We start from the raw sequence: 20,262 nt of genomic DNA on the forward strand, positions 1-20,262 counted from the left end.
CTGTTTCAGAGATGGGTAATTTTTGCCCGTAACAGAAGCCATCTGGAGATGGCGATAAGACTTTGGAGCATTTAACTGCTCCATCGTTCTTGTAAAATTGATCAATGACAGCCCCTGTCGGGGGCGAGTATGGTTGCTGAATTACAATTTGGTGAGTTTTTTACATCAACAACACCTAGTTAAATACAAAATGACAACCTCATTGATCAAATCCATCCATGACTGACAGAGACTGTTTCGGGGTTGGGCTAACACTACTGCTGCGACTGATCTTTAGGGCAGATAAAGCCTTCTTTATCTCCATTGTCATCGCACTATCCACGCTCCCTGATGAAATCTTCCTGTGTGATTTTTGCAAGTGCAGATTAAGAGAACTACTACTCAAACCGGCATTTTTCCCACATAAGGGACATACCTTTATTGCTGGTCTTCGATGCTGCCACTCCATGGAAGCCTTTCCATGGAGTTTCTTGTCAAGTTCTAACAGGCACCTAGCAAAACCATCATTTGGTTGAGCCCGACGATGTACTCTTTTCAACGTGTTCCAAGCCTCCAGAAGTGTGTAGTTCCTAAATTAAACAAAAGAAAAAAGATTAAGATGAAGAAAAGCATCAGAAAGACATTCTCTCAAAGTAGGTCAAACATCCACAAGGTGCAGTACTAATTAGAATCTAACTTTTTCAACATCAAGTATGCAAGAACAACAGTTGCACTTCGGCTTTTCCCTTCAAAGCAGTGCACAAGAACTTTCTTCCCCAGCCGCTCAACTTCTTCTACACAATCAGAGGCTTCACCAAAGAGGCTGCTGATTTTTGCATCTTCATGATCATATATCTACATGGAAGCCAAAAAGTTACCATTTTGTCGAGAAACAAAATCAACCACTGTCACAACAGTACAATGGGTCCCAAACACCACCTCTAACCAGCAGAAAGACATAAAATCCTCACCGAGAAGTTCTTATACACAAAAAGCTCAGGATATTGTGAATCTGATTGTCCAATTTCATTTGAGCACAGGCAGAGTATATGGGTGATTCCCAAGTACTGCAGAGTGTGCACAGATCTTGCAGCCAGGGCCCCACCTATAAACAGGTTACTACTAATCATTGAGGGTCTTTCTGTATTAGCAGCATCAGATATCAAGGCAACCCTCTCAAGAATGTGCTCAAGTCTAACCTGTAAATATGGAAACGTTTTAACTTCAGCAGGCAAAAATAGATTGACACTGATAAGTTAGCCAGGATTACCTTCAGTTCGTAAGCATCCACTACGCTATTACTATCATTCCCCTCAAAGAATCCAGTATTGAAGTTGTTTTCCTGGCAAAGCCTAACTGCATCTGTTCTTAGCATCTCATTCCACTGATCTAACTCCCTAGCCAACTCAGCATCAACCTGAGAAAAGAGTTACTTTCCTAACTCAGTATCAGGAAAAGGGGAAAAAGTTTTGATTGCTATGATAGCTAAGAATATTTAAACCTTGGCATATTTGTTAAAATCCCGTAGCTTCATAGTCAAGCGCAAGCTGCGGGGCTCCCCACCACCACCTCTTGACTGTTTTCCATGCCAATACTCACGAGAAAGTGGAGAAGAAGGCTCAGGGCTTTCTCTGCATAATGAAGAAGACCTAGAACCTGCCTTATGCACCTCAGATTCACCTGTTTCTGCATGAGTTTCACCAGTATTACGTTCCTTGCTCACAGGAGAAGTGTAATTTATCCCTGGTCCAGCTGATTCAATCCCATTTTCTTCCTTGTCAAAATCCCCGGAAGAGGTCTTACTAGTTATAGTTAGAAAAGAGCGTAAAAGACTATCAAGTTTTTGGTAAACTGTTAATAGGAACAAGTGAAATCCTTGTAAATCTCTGAGAGCCCCACGAAATCCTGCTCGGAAGTCGTTAACAATTGCAGTAGTGTCAGGTGATTGAGCAACCTCTACAGTCTCAGGAGACCCCATCTTCCCTCCACTTATTTCATACAGGAGATTAGATGAGTATTCTAAGCTATTGATAAGCAGCTCAACCAACCTGGGAAAATTGACCTGGTCACTATTGCGTTTTCCAGCAGGGGGGCGTCGAGGAACACCAGAATCAATTGCCACAATATGCGGATCGCCAGATTTCAATTCATTTGATGACTGACTCTCAGTGCTAGAATGAGTGCCTTTATGGGGATCTAAGAACAAATCAGTGCTCTCAGACGTTGTATCAGCACTTGGGGCTCCCAGTTTGCTATCCACTGATATACTTCTCCTCTCCTTCTGCAGAGATTGAACTATTCGAGGACGGAAACTCCGCAATGAAGAATCAAAAACTTCTTCCAAAGAATTCATTTGTGCAGGAGCTACTTTATCTGCAAATAGTAGATTGGCAGAGTTGCCACGCCAACCAAGTTGACGACAGGGGAGTCTATCTTCATTCCTGATAACAAGGTCAAACAGCAAAATTCGACCAAGGGCTGAAGCAGTTCTTTCAGCAGCTTCTTTTGTGTCAAATGCATTAGGGGTTTCTAAAAGGGGTGAACCATGAACATAGCTGCAGAAAATGATTCAGCCTATTAAAAATCTAACTTGAGTTGATCAATATGAAATTTCTCAGTAGAAGATAAGTTTATTTTTACTTCATCAGAAGAAGGCACCGACTCATTTCAAGAGCTTCCAATAGCTCTGAACAAGTCAATTCACCAACTTCATCTCCCTCTGACACTGCAACTTCTCTTGCCTTTTCTGCTGCTTCCTTGATGTCTTGCCATTCAGAGCTTGAATTGTGTATCACTCTAGCCTGAAATATCCAGAATCAGCTGGTCAGAATGAGATGATAATTCATCCACCCAACCAATGGGATAAAAGCATATATCCTTTAAATAATTCCACCTGCAACACTCCCAAACGAAGCCACTATCCATGTTTTTTACAAATAAATCATTTATTAGGCATTTGAAGAAGATAAAAAAAAAAGACAAACAGATAGGAGAGGAAGGTAGCAGATTACTCATAAGCTAGAGAAAGAACAAGCCGGCCAGAACAGTCAGTTCACTCAGAAAACTCAGCCTTGTTCAGACTAATTCAGGAACTCTTACTAAATCAAGTGACCAAGTAAAAATGACATGTTTGCCTTGGACAAGTTCCTCACTGACCAGGCATGATATTAAGATTACTTTAATCATGGTCGATGCAAAAACCTTGACGCCATAAGATTGGCCCTGACAAATCCCTACCAGGTACAACACCGAGATTACTTAAAATCTGTCTCGGAAATATAAAATCATTTAAACATCAATACTCAAACCGGACTTGCCTGTGGTGTTCTGACACCTAGCCACTTGGCAAGTTCATAGCCCAGACGCTCGGATTGAGTGGCCATCCTCGATGAGGATACCTTTACTACTGCAACAGCTTCCTTTCGTAATGGATCATTGTTCTCAGGCCTACTAAATAGGGCAAAGAATACAACCCCACCAGAATTTACAGTCACCTGCAAAACAAAAATTTGGTTAACAGAAATAGTGAGAAATCAGAGAAGGCATGTACTTGATCTGCAATAGTTCACTACTCTGTCACCACGGTCAAAAGGATCTTAAAAGGATGAAATGACTCTTGCTAAACACTGAATAGGAGAATCAATTTTCTCAACATTGAATATTAATGTCCCATAATCAACTTTGTATGGTGACTGACTGAAGACAACCAACACAAGTTAAGGTGACCTACGCCAATGCATCCACCCAACAAAACAAAATTTTGGTTAACAGAAATAGTGAGACATTAGAGAAAACATGTACTTGATCTGGAATAGTTCACTACTCTGTCACCACGGTCAAAAGGATCTTAAAAGGATGAAATGACTCTTGCTAAACACTGAATAGGAGTATCAATTTTCTCAACATTGAATATTAATGTCCCATAATCAACTTTGTATGGTGACTGACTGAAGACAACCAACACAAGTTAAGGTGACCTACGCCAATTAGGACACAAGTTCTTCGTAGCGTATACCTCGAGTGCTTTATTCATTTCATCCTCAGATTGTTCCGCGCTACTACTATGTTCAGTGTGATGTAGAGACGAGAGAGTGCCCCATGCCAATTCGTTTGACTCGATGTCTAACATGGCAGCTCGGCCAAGCCTCTCCCACAAACTTATCTCCGAAATCTGCTCCGAAGATGATGAGCTACACGAATCTAAAGTTGGTTCTCCTGCACTGCAAAAAGGGATATTCACCATAACAGAAATGTGCTCTAGGAGATATAGACTTCTCCAACCAATCTGACGGGAAAACAACGAGCCAAGGAATTTGAGGAGTATTGACAGCATTAAAGGTTAAAACCAAAAAGGCTGGATGAATGTTACAGACCTTTTGAAGGCCGATGAGAGAGATCTCGATGCCACAGACTCCAGTTTGGGCTGCCGACTTGGAAACCCAGAGGAGCGAAACATCCCGCTCCGTTTACGAACAGACTCCAACCATTGAGCAAATCTGTAGGCAGGTCCAGCAGTCGCGTCTCCTAGAAGATAAAACATCTGAAACAACCAAAGAAGGCAAATCGTGGGTATTGTGTTCGAGATCTACAAAATCAGGATCTTATCCTCTGACTATTCAACTTACTCGAGGAGGAATCCGGGGCAGCGAAGGTATCCCATTTGCGGAAGGGTATCCATTAGTTACAGGAACGTCTTTCTCCTCTTCGACTTCCTAAATGAATCACAAGGAGGAATGAAAAACTAAACCATGTACGGGTCATCCATTACAGAATGTAAGAAGAATGGAGAGCTAAATGTGAGGGATTGATGATATTACTTGGTTATAATAATTGGGATCGAGGGGAGTGATGATTGCTGCTGCTTCTTTTTGGGGGTGATGAGGCTGTGCCATCGAGAGACTGATTTGGGTCGCAGGCTTTACCCCTTTTCTTTAGTTTTCAAAAAGACGGCGACAAAGTAGAAATACACGCAGCGGCAGCGGAGATGGAACTCCACTTCCTACGCTTTTTGCGCGTAGAATGAAAAACAGAAACTCAAGGATCCGCATTTCCGTCACATGAATAGTGGCCAGACGACTGTGAGACGAAGCAGTTAGGGGGGACAGGCGAGCGTGGAGACTACGAACCGCAACCAAACCCAGGAATATGGAGCGCGACGGACCCTCCGCCCCTCGTCCCAGCACCCAACTCGGTCGGAATCTCCAAGTTCTGTCAGGCCTCACCTCTCTCTTCGTCTCTTTGGCTTCGTTTCTAATAATCTAAATCTCCACAGACTTCATTATTGATTTTAGATTATTAGATTCAGCAAACACACTTTTTATTTGCGTACACACATATATTGGTCGGCCATGCCCGCACTCACACGTGTAAGACTACACATCAAGACATATGCGTACCCATGCATGCATACTGACATATGCATGTGTGCACTGACATAACGCACATAAAGGCACGCATAGGGACAGGGCGTGAAGCGGGGGCTGCAAAAGGTGGGAATGGATAGAAAATTCCATATACAGATCACTGACCAATATAGAAGCAGTTTCTTGCTCAAGAAATGGATCATTGCTTGATGTTCCCTAGGTAACGTGTCAGTCTTTAGACTTTGAAACTGCAGCTTCGCGTTTGAGTAGCAAGTTGCAACCGAACCATTCACGCTACGGCAGGAACGCTATTCATCCATGGCGCCCACCCGAATGTCCCATCATTCAATTGCTTGCCATACAGGCAGGAACGATATCTATTCCCCACACAGCGCCCACCGGAAAGTGATTTCAGGAGTCGGGGCCCGTTGAGAAGGTTGAGAAGATCAAGTATAATTGTAAAAAAAATTGTATAACTACCTAATAATAGATTCTTGACATTCGTAGAAATCTTTGTATGAAGTTAGTCTCCTAATTCAATAGAAATTCAAATCGAAAAGGCAAATACACTTTGGCAGGCACTCTGCCCCTCTCTATGGCTTCCTCGTCATGGCCTAGCGATTTTAGGGCTTTTTTTATGGCATCGAGTTTAGCCAGCTTGAGTATAATAATTTTAATCGAGTTCGATTCGAGCTCAAACTTCAATATTTATTTAATATTGAAAATTTTTTAAAAAATACATATCAAATAAATTGTATATAAAATTATACATATATTTTACATAAAATTAGAAATAACCTCTACTTCAAAGTGGGCATAAAAGTAACATCGAATTCAACTGAGTCCAAATCCTATTCAAGCCGAGCTTGATTTAAATATTTTGAACTCCAGTTCGGCCGATCCTAACCTCAAACCAAAAATTGTAATCGAACTCGAGCCTTATAATATTAACCGAGTTCGAGCTCGAGCTCTAGCTGAGTTCGAGTTTATTCTATATTTAATACTTTATATAAAATATATGTCAAATAAATTATATATAAAATTATGCATACATTTTATAAAAAGAATGATAGGGGAGGTTCAGGATTGAATTTCAATAATGGATTAGAACGCACCAATATTAATATTTTTTACTCCAAATATTGTCTAATTTATTTTGTAATTTTTGAATCTGGACATAAATTTACTTTGGCCTCCTTAGTGCCCCTAGTTGAAAAATTATATTCTAGGAAAAACTCCTATGATACATATTTCCAAAAAAACCCATTAAATAAAATCCTATTACTATTAGTGACTTATTAGAAAATTACAAGAAATATTTTAAAATTTTCTTAGGAAAGTTAAAGGGACTTCTTAATGCCTCTTTTAGGGAAATAAATAAAAATTAATAATCAATCTAATATATTACTATACTTATCGATAAATTTTTAACCAAATAAAATGTCAAACACAAAATTGCTATGAAAATTGCCACATGCTAAAAGTATTATAACATCAACTGTCAAATACTTATTCAAAAATTTCCTATACGGTTTTTTAACTCATCTTGGCAGGAAAATCTTACTTAGAAAATTATATGATTTTTTAATAAGAATATTCAATTAGAAAAATGTTTAAAAAAAAACATGAGACACTAATAGTCCCTACAACTTATTTCTACTAAAATGTGTTTTCAATTTCTTCAAGAACCATGAGGAAGGAGAGTTTAAGAAAAAAAAATTCACTTTATGATCTCGCATGTGCGAAATCATCTTTGCGCGGTTCTCCCCCTGTTGGTTCTAGTTTTCCGCCGAGACGAGGAACGACGCCAAGGGAAAAGCTTCCAGCGGCGCTAGCGATCGTCGGGGATAACGGCTTCAACGGAGGCAGAAACAAAGGCGAAGGTAGATGAAGTAGAAGAAATCAAGTGGCGGCGACGGAAAGGTAGAAGGCGGTCGGTGAGGCAGCTGTCGACGGCGACAGAGGCAGCCACAACAGCAGCTAGAAGGGCTCGGCGGTGACGAGGGGAGGAAGAATTTTCCTCCCTTCGCTGTCGATCCCGCATCACTCTTTAAATTAAAGAGCCCGCTCGTGAGCTTTTGAGCCGAACCTTGATTCGGTCGAGTTCGACTCGTTAATTTAAATGAGTCGATCCCGGATCTCGAACTCGGCTCGAGATTCGGAGCTAAAACCACTCGCGAGCCGGATCGGTTCGAAGCCACCCCTAGTTGCTGCCATTAGCTCCACTAAATGTAGAATATAGAAATGAAGAATAATATTGTTGTGATTACAATTGATCAGGTGTAAACTATTTATAGAATTACATTGAGACTGTAAGTGATTAGAAGTTTACAATCTGAGTTTGTCTCTAATTCAATCACTAGTTATATTTATCTCTATCATTATCTTTATATCTATTACTATGTTTATCTTTATCTCTACCAAGCCCCTGCAAGATGGAGCTTCGAGAGGAGAGTCCAATCTTGATTTTCAAAAAGAAAAAGCATCTTCTTGGAAGTGGTTAGGAGAAAGCAGTGACACTAGTAGTGGCTGAGTAGAGCAACAGCACTGGAGGCGGCTAGGGCAAATGGAATCGCATTGTCTAAAGGAAGACCAGCGGCACTGGAGGCGGTTGGTGCGGACGAAATTGCATCGTCCGGTGGAAGAGCAATAACAATAGAGGCGGTTGTGGCGGACAGAATTGTATCGTCCGAAGGAAGGGTAGCTGCAGGGGTGGATGGAATTGCATCGTCCAATGGAAAGCGAGTGGCTGAGGCAGACAGAATCGCATCGTTCGGATAGGATGAAGAGGTTCTTTAGTGAGGTTTTTTTTTTAAATAAAAAAAATTGCCACTTCTCCTGGTTTTGTGTTGCGGCATTGTTGAGCGTGGTTACCGTCAGAGGGGATGGTGGCGGTGGCAATGGCAATAGCAGGGCGACGGTGACGAGGCGAGGGCGAGGTTGCGGGAGTCAACGACAGAGGAGGTGATGCGTGGGGGGAGGGATTAGGTGCGGCGGCGGCAAGGGCAGCAACGATGATGGCGCGACACAGGTGTTTGTTGTTTATTGGCTTGAATGGTTGTCCAGAATTTGTCTTTTCACCAACTTGATGTCAACAATACTTTTCTTCAATGTGATCTCCATGCAGAAATTTATGTCTCCACCTCATGGTCTTCAGTGACATGGGGAAGATCTCGTGTGTTGCCTTCACAAGTCGTTATATGGCTTAAAGCAAACTTCAATACAATGGTTTGCCAAGTTCTCTACAACTATCCAAGTTGTTGTATTTGTTCAATTCAAAGCAGATTACTCGTTATTCACATGTTGGAAGGACAAATCTTTTATAGTTTTATTGATATATGTTGATGATATTCTTATTACGGGGAATGATGTCAATGCCATATTAACTCTCAAGAAATTTCTACATAGTCATTTTTGGATTAAAGATTTGGGTGATTTGAAGTATTTTATGAGCATTGAAGTTTTTCAGTCAAAGAAAGGTATTTTCATCTTGCAACGAAAATATACTTTAAAGATGGTGGATTTTTAGGTACTTAATCTATGAACTTTCCCATGGAGCAATACATAAAGTTTTCGGGTTCAACTGAATTGCTTAAAATCCATCTCAGTAGCAGCGATTTGTTGGATGCCTAATTTATTTGACTATTACCCTATCGAATATCACTTATTTGAAAAATAGTACAGGACAAAGGTTTGTTTTTTCCTTATCAAAACTATTTATCATTGCGAGTTTTTTTCTGAACTCGGATTGGGCTGGTTATCCAATATCTCATAATCCACTATTGTGTTTTTTTGGGATATTTCAGAAAAATGTATCTCTCTACATATATTGTTATTTTATTCGTACCAAAATACATGAGAAAATCAAGATTGAGAAGATGACTTTAAATAGATTGTATAACTTACCTAAGAATAAATTCGCGAGATTCATGTGATTGTAAAAATCACTTGTATAAAGCTGCGTCTTCTCATCTAATAGAAACTCAATTCGAAAAGTCAAATACGCTTTCCTGATTTCACATGACCACATCGCAGTTGATACTTTACGAGTCAATAATCGATCACAGAAGCGTGAAGAGAATCAATTAACTGTTCACTTTACATTCGGATTCATTTACGAGTCCTGGTAAAAATAAATAAATCAATATTACGGCGATTCAGAGTCTTGGTCGCATGAGGCGGCTAGATTGCCGTCATTGCTCACCTGCATTCCGATTGGGGCCACCGTTAATCCACTCCGGGTGTACTAGATCCGGCTTCGATCTTCACCTCTGAACCAGAGCTCCCTGTTCTTCTCCTCCTCGTTCGAGATCGATTCCCGGCCCAGAATTGGAGGAGAGAGCATTCGGTGAATATCTCATCTCTCTGCTCAAAATCCTCTTCAGCGAAAGAATCCGACTTCCTGGCGATTTCAGCCCCTGCCCGCCCGGCAAAACCAAACTTACCTCCACCTCCAAATTTTTAAAGCTTTCGTTCCTCTTCGCCACCTCTAATCTTATGCCGCCAAAACCCTGGGGCTTTGTCTTGGAGGAAGACGAATCCGGAGAGGAATAATCCGCATTCGACGAAGAGGAGGACGAAGGAGCCGTTTCCTCTGGATGGCGGCACGACTCGCAGAGGTTAGAACTCGAGGCCGTCTCTGAATCGGAAACACCATCAACAGTAATAACAATTTCTTGCGGTCCTTCCAGGTTAATGGCGGCTCTACATAGGGGGCAAGTAGAGTGAGAGTGAAACCACATATCAATGCACTCTATGTGGAAACTGTGGTTGCATTTGGGCAGGTTTCTGCCCTTCTCGTTCTCTTGGAACTCGCTCAAACAGACTGCGCACTCTAGCGGTTCCTCAAGGGAGCCGGAAGTGTAGACGAAGACAGGGAGTGAGTGCACGACAGAGGCATCAAGGCCTAGCGAGGGGGCGGGACCCGTACCCCCAGTTACGAACACAAAATGAGCCCTTCGACGGCGGCGGCGGAGGAGAAAGCACCGAGCATAAACGTGTAAACAGAGGATGAGGAGGAGGACGATGAAGAGGACGACGATAGCGCTGACCATAATCTTGCCACTGAGTGCATAGTTAGAAGGGTCCTGTGTGTAGCTCCGGCCGCGGGTATCGCCGCTAGGGTCTTCCATTCGCTGATGCTAGGGTCTATAGGTATCCACACTCGGATTGAGGAGGGAGACTGACGTGGGATGCTGGTGGCACTGCAACTCGAAGGCTTTTATTGTGGAAAAAAAAGTAGGACAGAGGAAGCTTCTGAGTTGTTGGTTCTATTGGCTGCAGCTGACTCGACAACGCAGATATCCCCTCCCGTCAAGTCAGTTAGACTGACGAAAGCCGTCCCCCCCCCACGTAATTGCAGCAGAGGGCTTCTTGAGATTTCTTCGTCTCATAGGAGTAACTTTGACTGTGTGAGACGCGTTGTAGTAGGTGCGAGTCACGCGCCGCCGTGACCCCCAAGTTGTCTCAAATTTCGTACGCTTTTCACATTCTGTTGACGGTTTGACCCGCCCATAGGCCGTATCAATCCAGGTTTATCGTGTGTAACGAGAGTACGCCGTTGCTGACTTTTCCAAATATTATTGATTTTCTTCCACGGAAACGCACCAAATGGCGGACTGCTTTGGCGGGAAGTTTCCGTGGCCCAAGCAACAAAAGTAGCGCGGGTGTGAGGAACGTTCCCTGTTATGGTTTTTCCCTGTCACACTCTCATAAACATCTAACGAGAGTATGATAGTTTTATATGTTTATGGCCTTTGTTGAATAATTTATACTCACTAACCTCATCCCCACACTCTGGCATTGTGAGACTTAAAACCAGCTTTGGGGTTTTGGTTAGGTTTCCCGTAAAACCAAACCTAGTTCATTTTAGAGATAGAGATAAATATAATGATAAAGATAAAGATAACTAGTGTTTGAATTAGATATAGGCTCATTATTCATCATTCCTATATTCTATAGTTCCCACTCCTAGATAGATGAGATTGTTCTCATCCACATTCAAACAAAAAGATAAAATGGAAAAGAAATGTAATTATCTTAATTAGCTCTTGAATCTAACTTGAATAAAATGATGCTTTTGTGGGTAATTTTTTTAATATGGTTCTATTAGACATTATATTTCTAAAGATTAATAGTTATATCTAATAATTATGATTATGAGCAAAAGTAGTTAATAGATCTTAGTTAAAATTTAAAATAAATGAAATCACCATTTACAAAAATATTATTATGAATTTTTTATTTTCTTATTATATATATTTTTTAAACTTAAAACTAGCCATTCTCCCTTCACGAGGGAGAAGAGCGGGGAACTCGAACCCAAAAAATCCCGAATCATCAAATCCGAATCTTACATGATCAACATCTTCGTATCCCTGTCCCCACCCTATCCCTGTAAAATTCAACCCGTTTCAACTCAATTTTATATCTTTGTCTCGTATGTGGGCCAGGTACGGATCAGGTTCATGTCAGATTTGAGAAAACCTATCCGCGACTCGAAACTCGACGCATCTTTGTTTCGAACCCAAATTTTTGGGTTGGGTCAGGTTTCCTGTAGAACTCGACCCGATGCCCACCCTATTCTCACTCCTTTCTCTCTCTTTTCTCACTATGCTAGCAAGATTAATTTTTCCAGAAAAAAATATTTCAAAATAATGTATGGGAAATGTATTCTTAATGGTAAAATTTGAGCTTCTACCAATGTAAATAATTTTTCATGTAAAAAAATATTGTATTCTGACCAACAAAATTTTATTTTCAAGGCTAAAAGTTTGCTTCTATGGCAAAAATTAAAATTTTGTGGGTAAAAATAAAATTAATAACCATTTTGATGTCAAAACTATTTTTCTGAAAATCACTTTTTCAAATCAAATTGAATTCATTAAATTTCTTTCAAATGAAAACTTTACATAAATTTTTTGATTGTTAAAAGAAACATTTACTTAAATTTTTTTTGAACTTAACCTAAATTTTAATACTAATCTATATATATATATATATATATATATATATATGCAACCTTTGAATTATGTGAAGATATAAAAATTGTTTCACAATATAAAAACATGCCGACGAGTTGAAGCTATACATAACACATGCCTTTGATATTTTATTTTTAGATCATTAGCTAGTGGAAAATCATGCGAACCACGAGGAGAAAAGAAAGACGGAAAATAGAAAAAAAATTTTAAAAAATTAAAAAAAGCAATAATTATTAAGCAAATAATAATAAGAATAAAAATGGAAAAAGATGAAAAATAAATAAAATTAAAAAAGTTAATTAAAAAATGCCCTTAAACAAACAACACTATGCATTTATTAGCACACCAAAATGAAAACAATATTTTATAGACACTACATAATTATAAAATAAATAGATAAAACTCAAAATTTATGTCTTCCCTCTTATGTGATAGTGGAAAGGGTTTAACTCCTTTTAAAATGCTTAGAATTCAAAAAATTACCCTTTTTTTCTCAATCTTCTAGCATTTATTCATATATCCCAATAATCAAAATGAAATAATTTGATCGCTTCCAAATAGTCAAAGGGTGGAGGTTTAGTCAATTAATTGATCAATCATCAAAATAAGGATCGATTATAGAAATTAAAACCCAATTGAGGATAAGATGAATCTGATTGTGACAAGGTCATTACCAAGAGCAAATAAACGTAAAAGACCATCTAAGTGTTACATAAATAAAAATAGAAGTGACACATAACATTGTAGAAATGTGTTACCTAAGCAAAATAGGTGATACATAGACGACATGTGGTGTTTATACGAAGACTCTAGCGGAAGGTCCTGCAAGGACGAAATGTAGGTCTATCATCAACAGATCTAAGGAGGTAGACCTAATGTTAGAAGAGCCTTTTGGACCAACATAAATAAAAAATAATTAATCGAAGGGTGATTATTTAAAAATGTAAAATATCTGAATCTTGGTCAATTTTATCTTGGATCACATGATTCCGACGAAACGTAAGATTAAGGGGGGGGGGCCTTCAAGCGAGCTTCGTGACTCACGGGAAGGGCCACGCCGCTTTGAATGCGGTTCGTAGCGTACCGGAAGGCTTTGAAGGCTGAACCTTTCCTGTCTCGGTAATGCAGCCCGAGCACGCAACGCGCAAAATGCGTGATTCATTCCGGACTCCTGAGGGCAGCGTCCTTCCTGACGACAGATCGAGTTCTTATGGGCGTCATTCGAAGATCGATTATGGCGGACTTCTGGAAGGATTCATGTTTTTGTCAGTCCGGAGTCATTATAATAGAAACAAAGCAAAAGCAGTAAAAAACCGAATCCGACAACCGATTTTGCCAATCGCGCGCGGCTTCTGGTAAAATATTTTAGAGTTTAGACCGGAGACACAGCACGTTTGATCATCTCATTATGGAGCGTGGCCGTGGGTTTACGGCACCGACGGACACTGCATGTGCACCTCGCCTACGGTCAAACGGCCATTTAACTTACAGATCGGGCAGTCACAGTCTCGTAACTAATGGGCCGAACCCCAGGAGCCGCACCACTATCCTTTTCGTGGAACGGACACCGACTCTACTGATTGGAGCTCCAATTTGAGACAGAAAACGACCTCTCATTGCCGTGCTCGACAGCAAAACCTGGAAACCAACTGCTGTTAAGCCCATAACCATGACATCACCCTCCATTGTGTGGGGTCCAGTCAAGAAAAGCCAAAAATCCAAGATCCGTTAGTACTGAGATGAGAGAAGGAGCTCCTGGGGGTGATTTGGTAATTCAGAGAAACGGAGGCTCATAACTCTACGTTGAATTCGTGAAGGCAGTGGAGCTCTCTTTTGTTTTTTTTTATTTCTCAGTTTTCTCCTGCGCCGCGCCCGGGTCTCTTTTGCGAGTGTGGGTAGCTGAAAGCGGGGAAAAAACGTAACAGAGGAGGAAGGCGAAAAGGAAAAGAAGTAGCGTCGTAGCAACAATGTCGATCAAATCTCCGATATTTCCGATGCCAGAGCCGCAGCATTTCAGCGACTATGGTTTCGACCCGCAAATGGACTACTTTCAGGTACTCTTTTCGCCTATTCTGCGGCTGCATTTCTCCTTTTAGCTTTATTAGTTTACACTCGTGTTACTTGGTAATTTGTAGGTGCTGGAAGAAGCGAGGAAGCACAAGAGGGAGAATAGATCCGTCGACGCCCTCCATTTCAAGCTGCAAAAGCCCATCTCGAAGGAGGAGTCCAAGAAGAACAAGAAGCGCAAATGGTGGAGAAACGCTCTTCACTTCTGGAAATGGAAGAGAAACGAGGAAGCGCCCACTCTTGCGAAGAGACGAGCGATTGAGTCTTCTTATCGACCTGTATCTGGACCCATTTACGCGCTCGAGTGTGGCCTGAGCACGCCGTGTCGAACCAGCAGGCCTAGTTCCGGCCCGCTGTCTGGTACACTTAACCCTACGACGAAAGGGGATTTTGAGATTCCTTATCTCAACCTCAGAGAGCTCAATCTCGATAGTCGGAGGATTTCGACCTCCGCCATGCCTATTTACTTGGTTACCTAACCCAGCACCAGTAATTTGTTCGTTGGTCTTGTTCCGTACTGTGTTTTTACCTTTCTTTCAGTGCCCATTTTGTAATCCATCTCTGGATCTGGCGTCTCGTCTTGTTCTTGCTTATTTACAAGCCAACGGCCGAGGACAAGAAACAGGAGCGTTTTCTAATACTTTCGGTTCTTAAATCTTAAATGGGGTATCATCCATGTTCCAAGTTTCCTTGATGTTTAAACGTCAATTTTTTGTTTACCTCGTTTCACGATTACTTGGCAACTTAGAATCAGCAAAGGCTTACAAAACGATCTGTAATCAGAATTCACAAAAGTAATTCTTAGAACAGGCGAGAATGTGAATCGCCGCTTCAACTGTCACTATTCACCCGTACCGTCGGAGCAGAGGCTCAACGCTCTAAAGTCCAGTGCAGTATGTATGGCACGTCTTCTACCTCGGAAGAAGCTCCGTGCGCCGCAGCGTGAATCTCTCCCATAGTCGAAGTCTGAAAAGTTCTGACAGATTGCCTCTTTTAAACGTTGTAGATGTTATTTAATTCGAAAATAACTCACTTTAATTTGGACTCGTTTGTCACTCCTCACGCGAAGACTCACACGTGAGGAGGGATGACACATTTGGTTAATTTCCCGTGTTTTAGGCTCTCTGCCACATAATATAAATGCTCATCAAAGTTTAGTTTGATCATTGCTCCATTTAATGAATAAAGAGGGGAATATCATGGACTGGTTGGCTCAATGAATGTTTGGGGTCCCATATAGTCATCAAATACCCGGTCCAACACTGCCAGATGTGGCTGTTAAGTGGACCACCTAAATCCTGCTACCGTCTCTGTTTGTTTCACTAGATCAGGCATTGAAATCAGTGCGCTAAAAGGCTCGAACCTGTTTAAGAAAGCAACCCCGTGTCAGGAAGTATTAGGATATTTGTTTGTATCGACCGGGTCAGTCCTTGTATAAGATCTGTGAGTTGTTTTCTTAAACAGGTTCAAACATTTTAGAAAAACAACCCCACGGATCTTATACAAGGATTGACCCGATCGATACAAACAAATATTTCAACAACAAGTAATATTGTGGTGACCGAAGGACCAACGGAAGTCCTTGGTTACTACAAATTGGTTACATTTTACAATCATAACATTACGTTTCCATCCAGTTCACCCTAACATTGAAGACCAAATTGTATAGAAAAATTGATAAAGAATAACAAAAGAAACCCCAAGCCAAAAAGACTTCTATAAGGATTTAGGGGGGTTACTCAACTTGAATCAAGAGACAACTTCAACCGCGTTATTTAGTGCATCTCTTGACATTGTTAGTGGTGCACCAATGCCCGGTTCATGTTGATAAGCTAAATGAATCCGAAGATGACGCCCAAGGTTTAATTTCTAGATTCAGGATTACGTATTTTTTGGAAATCATCCGGATGAAGCGTCGGGACATGTCGTAGCAGGAGGCCAATTTTTTTTTTTCCTGTCTCTCTTGCTCTCTTCTCTCTCAATCTCCTTCTTACTCTCTTGGTCTCTTCTCTCTCGCATTTTCTTCTCCCTCTCACCGCGAACATCCTCTCGGCCTCTCTCTCTCTCCCTCTCTTGCAACACTTTCTACGGAGTATCGTCTCCGTCACAGCGCCACCTCCGTTGTAGCCCTCGTAGTGCTCCCTTTCCGTGTCGGAGTGCCTCCAACGTAGCATCGTCTTCGTCACAACCCACGCAGCGTCCCCCTAGGGCCGCCTCCATCACAACGTTGTGAGGAAGAATGCGCACTGCTGCATATTTAATTTTACCTCAGTTAGGTAAAATTAAACCAACATTGGTTCTACCCGAGTCTCGAACTGGACCCGCTCGAGTTCAGCCAAGTTAATCCGGGTCAACTTGGTTTAAAAAAAAAGAAGGGATATTGCAAGCATTTGATCAATAATGTTTTTATTTATTCATTATATTTATTTTTTAATTACTGTATTATATTAATGATTTAATAGTGGTAATTAAAATATTGTTAAATCAAGCATTTGATAAATTATCTTGGTTTAATTAACCCATTTTTATAATTAATGAAACCAATGGTTTTAAATTTAACAAAAAAATATTATTAATTAATAATACATAAAAATATATAGTGTGTTAAAGTCAGCATTTGATCAATTCTTTTTGTTTAATCATTCCATTTTTATGTTAAAGTATATCTTATGTTATTAATAAATTAATAACTTATTTTATTATATTCGATTATGTTATTTTTAACTTTATTTATTTTTTTATAATTAATCAGGTGCATAGTTAATTGGCTCACGTAATTACTGTATTAAAGTACAATAAACTGCAATCATTAAATAATATAATATCTAATTTAATTAATTAATGTATTTTAATTATACATTAAATTACTTATTAGTGTAGTAATCATGTTTATTTTACCTAATTTCGGGTTTAGTTGTTATGTTTTAATTAAATATATTATTACAAGTTACTTATTCTCTTATTTTTTTATATTTTTCTCATTATACGGCATTAACATTGGAAACTGTTTTCCAATGCACATAAATTAGTTAAATGAATTTTAAGTTGAATTTAAATTTGAAGTTTATGTACTAAGTTTGTTCTTGCTAATCAATGTGGGACTATTCTTTTTAAGTTACCAAAATACTCTTTGCTGAAATAATGGTCGCTAGGATTGCTAAGAAAGGATACAGAAAAAGAAAGTATTAATAAAAAGAAATAAGAGAGAATCGCGAGATTCTTCTCGTTTGAAGATCGCCCTGTACCAGCTCATGGCAGTTTGAGATTTGCACGTTATGGTGCAGATTACAGAATAAAACAGGCTTGAATTTTCAGTCGTCTTCGATCGAGACGGGGGCTTGAGTATATTAGCCTTAGCCCTCCTTTCAGGCTTCGAGTTTGAACGGCCGTCAATTCCTTCCGCAATAGCAGTCAGTTGCGAATCAGTGATGGGAAACTGATTGAATCCGACCTCCAAATAATCACCTACAATGGCCATAAAATTTAAATAAGAAAAGCAAGTAAATGGTATTTAGGAATAGGATCGCTCAGATTGAATTGTCACGCACTGAGAGAATCAGTGAAGATGAAGTTTACAACAAAATAATCTGGAATTGCGCCACCATCCGTCTTTAATGCTCTGGAGAAAATAATTAAAAAGTTCCGAGGAGAATCGCACAGATGGACATGGTGAAAAGAGTTATAAGAATGCCAAAGCGCATTTTTACGGGGTCTGAATGGGCGTGTCCGACGAAATGGCCGACTCCGTCTTCATCCTGAAATGGGTTCTTCTCGCTTTCCTCTTCCATCCTCTCTCTTCGTCATCGGCCATCGCTACAATGAAGAACGTGGATACAATTGAAAAGGCCTGTAAAAGGACAAGTCATGTCGATCTTTGTGTCAGCTCACTTGAATCGGATAAGCGCAGCTTTGGAGAAGATTACCATGGCCTTGCAAGGATCTCACTGGAGCAGGCACTAGCCAAAGGTAATGGCGTCAGCCTGCAAGTGTTAAAACTGCTTAGCGAAACTTCCGACGATGTTATGGCGACGGACCTCACCGAGTGCGGTAGGCGATACAGCAATATCGTTCACATGGTCGAGGATTCTCTGCAAGCGTTTGATTCGCAAAGCTATGTTCTCGCACAGTTTCAGCTTTCATCTTGCATATTCGATGCTTCGATGTGCAAACAAGCTTTTGAAGAACAGCCGGGACGGCGGTCGCCTCTAGGTGATGCTAACGACATTATGGAAGGATTATGTGTTATTTCTTCAGAGCTGATACACCTTCTCAAATGAATTATTTGAAATCCTTCCAAAATGATGTAAATAAATAAATGTCTGTTTATGAGGAATCGTTTCATCGGTCTTAGTCTCTCAGACTCTCACTAACCAGTTGTTGCTCTCGTTTGTGACGTTGGAGGAACAATTTCTTTCGGAAAATGTTAAGATCTTCGAGATTTGCTGAGATAGCTGATGTTTATGCCTATGATTCAGGGAAACAAAGATAATGGATTGAGCAAACTATTACCTTTAGGACCTGTTTCGAACCCACGAAAAAAGAAAAGAAAATAGGAGAGCAAAACACGGAGGATCGTGGCCAGTGGCCAGCTTTCTGCCTTTCTGGAGCATCACGCCAGGAAAAGCACTAAAAAGAGAAGAGATAATTGGATGGCCTTCCGTCTTCCTTGCCCTGGACATTCCACGCTAATCACTCTCAACCCCTCAATGCTTCTAATTCGCGACGACTCTCTCTTCCATCAAAACAACCCTTGTCTTCCTCTTCTCGGAAACAGCAACCGATCTTCTCTCTATATATGCCCCTTCGTTCCATCTGTAAGTTGTCCGCTCGCTCGACGGTAAGCCTTCATTCCAGAGAGTAGAATTAGAGTCTCGTTTGCCGTATCGCAGAAAACATGTCTTACCACCCTAACCTCCTCCTCCTCCTCCTCACTCTCTCCATCAGCTTACAAGGCCACATCCTCCTCGCTTCCGACACAGAGGCCGGCATTGGATTTATCCAGTTTACTTGCAAGCAAACATCCGAGTACGACCTATGCGTCTCGATTCTGGAATCCGATCCCACCAGCTTGACAGCCGACCTCAAGGGAGTCCTCACAAATGCTCTCAAAGTCACCACTGCTTATGCCGCCGACTTGGCCACCAACGTCACCGAGTTGACTCGAACAACCCAGGACCCCTTCTTGCTGCAATTCTACACCGACTGCTCTGAGCATTACATGGATGCTGTTGATCAGATCGATGACTCCGTTGTCGCTCTCGACTCCAAGGGTTACAGTGATGTCAACGCCTGGGTCAATGCTGCCATCGCCGACGCAGAGTCTTGTGAGGCGGGTTTCAGCCAGAAAGCAGGGTTTAAATCCACCATAAGCGATCAGAGTGAGCACTTCGAGAAGCTCTGCCGCATCATTTTGGACATAACCAAAGCCTTGGCAGGATGAACTGCTGCTTGCTTCTTCTTTTCTGGCTTAATTTGTATCCAGGTCCTTACCGGTGATTCCTGTTCTCTAACGATACAGCTATGAGCATGGACAGATTTAGCATTTGAATGGTAATTAACAAGTGCATATAATTTTCAAATGCAACTTTGGAATTCTTATGTTATTGTTTTTCCTTTCCGATAAATAATTACAGATGTTAACATAGAGATGGGTCATGGATGATGGCATTGGACCTCCAACATAGGGGTTTTGGGTCATGGATGGCATGGGTCTTTCAACTGTGAGATACCGGAGAGAGACCCAAAGAAACATAATGTCCTGCCCCACCTATAACCCTCACAAGTCATGCAATCCACAAAACATCTTTGTAGCATTAATTCAACCAGTAATTCGATAGTTCAAGCAATTCATAAAAAAAATAAATGATTAT

The 20,262-nt window shown here is 40.7% G+C and overlaps 5 protein-coding genes across 7 annotated transcripts; 3 read left to right on the forward strand and 2 right to left on the reverse strand.

The window, feature by feature from the left end:
- Nucleotides 1–29: 29 nt before the first annotated feature.
- Nucleotides 30–5,206, reverse strand: LOC137956272 (dual specificity protein phosphatase PHS1). Of its 3 annotated transcripts, none has more exons than XM_068803692.1 (12): nucleotides 4,797–5,206; nucleotides 4,605–4,691; nucleotides 4,353–4,519; nucleotides 3,995–4,199; nucleotides 3,297–3,473; nucleotides 2,620–2,780; nucleotides 1,481–2,534; nucleotides 1,250–1,396; nucleotides 951–1,178; nucleotides 677–834; nucleotides 416–569; nucleotides 221–327 (listed from the first exon to the last, which is right to left on the reverse strand). In XM_068803692.1, the coding sequence occupies exons 1-12, from the start codon at nucleotides 4,869–4,871 to the stop codon at nucleotides 307–309; spliced, it is 2,634 nt and encodes an 877-aa protein (XP_068659793.1). In that variant the 5' UTR covers nucleotides 4,872–5,206; the 3' UTR covers nucleotides 221–306. The 3 variants fall into 3 exon arrangements, with proteins under 3 accessions (XP_068659791.1, XP_068659793.1, XP_068659792.1); XM_068803691.1 differs by having other exon boundaries at nucleotides 222–341; XM_068803690.1 differs by having other exon boundaries at nucleotides 30–569.
- Nucleotides 5,207–9,362: 4,156 nt separating this feature from the next.
- Nucleotides 9,363–10,515, reverse strand: LOC137957083 (RING-H2 finger protein ATL2-like). The gene has a single exon (XM_068804787.1). The coding sequence runs from the start codon at nucleotides 10,472–10,474 to the stop codon at nucleotides 9,608–9,610; it is 867 nt and encodes a 288-aa protein (XP_068660888.1). The 5' UTR covers nucleotides 10,475–10,515; the 3' UTR covers nucleotides 9,363–9,607.
- A 3,626-nt stretch (nucleotides 10,516–14,141) lies between these two features.
- On the forward strand, nucleotides 14,142–15,092 carry LOC137957113 (uncharacterized). The gene is made up of 2 exons (XM_068804831.1): nucleotides 14,142–14,379; nucleotides 14,461–15,092. The coding sequence occupies exons 1-2, from the start codon at nucleotides 14,293–14,295 to the stop codon at nucleotides 14,869–14,871; spliced, it is 498 nt and encodes a 165-aa protein (XP_068660932.1). The 5' UTR covers nucleotides 14,142–14,292; the 3' UTR covers nucleotides 14,872–15,092.
- A 3,034-nt stretch (nucleotides 15,093–18,126) lies between these two features.
- LOC137956949 (cell wall / vacuolar inhibitor of fructosidase 1-like) lies at nucleotides 18,127–18,669 on the forward strand. Its single transcript, XM_068804623.1, has one exon. It carries the CDS (start codon nucleotides 18,127–18,129, stop codon nucleotides 18,667–18,669), a length of 543 nt encoding a protein of 180 aa, XP_068660724.1.
- A 617-nt stretch (nucleotides 18,670–19,286) lies between these two features.
- LOC137956953 (putative invertase inhibitor) lies at nucleotides 19,287–19,832 on the forward strand. Its single transcript, XM_068804627.1, has one exon. It carries the CDS (start codon nucleotides 19,287–19,289, stop codon nucleotides 19,830–19,832), a length of 546 nt encoding a protein of 181 aa, XP_068660728.1.
- The last annotated feature ends 430 nt before the right edge of the window (nucleotides 19,833–20,262 follow it).

This window comes from Aristolochia californica, unplaced genomic scaffold (genome assembly GCF_029961685.1).
Source record: "Aristolochia californica isolate CCGP_79_NKW_82.1479 unplaced genomic scaffold, dmAriCali1.0.hap1 SCAF_2, whole genome shotgun sequence".
Classification (NCBI taxonomy): Eukaryota; Viridiplantae; Streptophyta; class Magnoliopsida; order Piperales; family Aristolochiaceae; genus Aristolochia; species Aristolochia californica.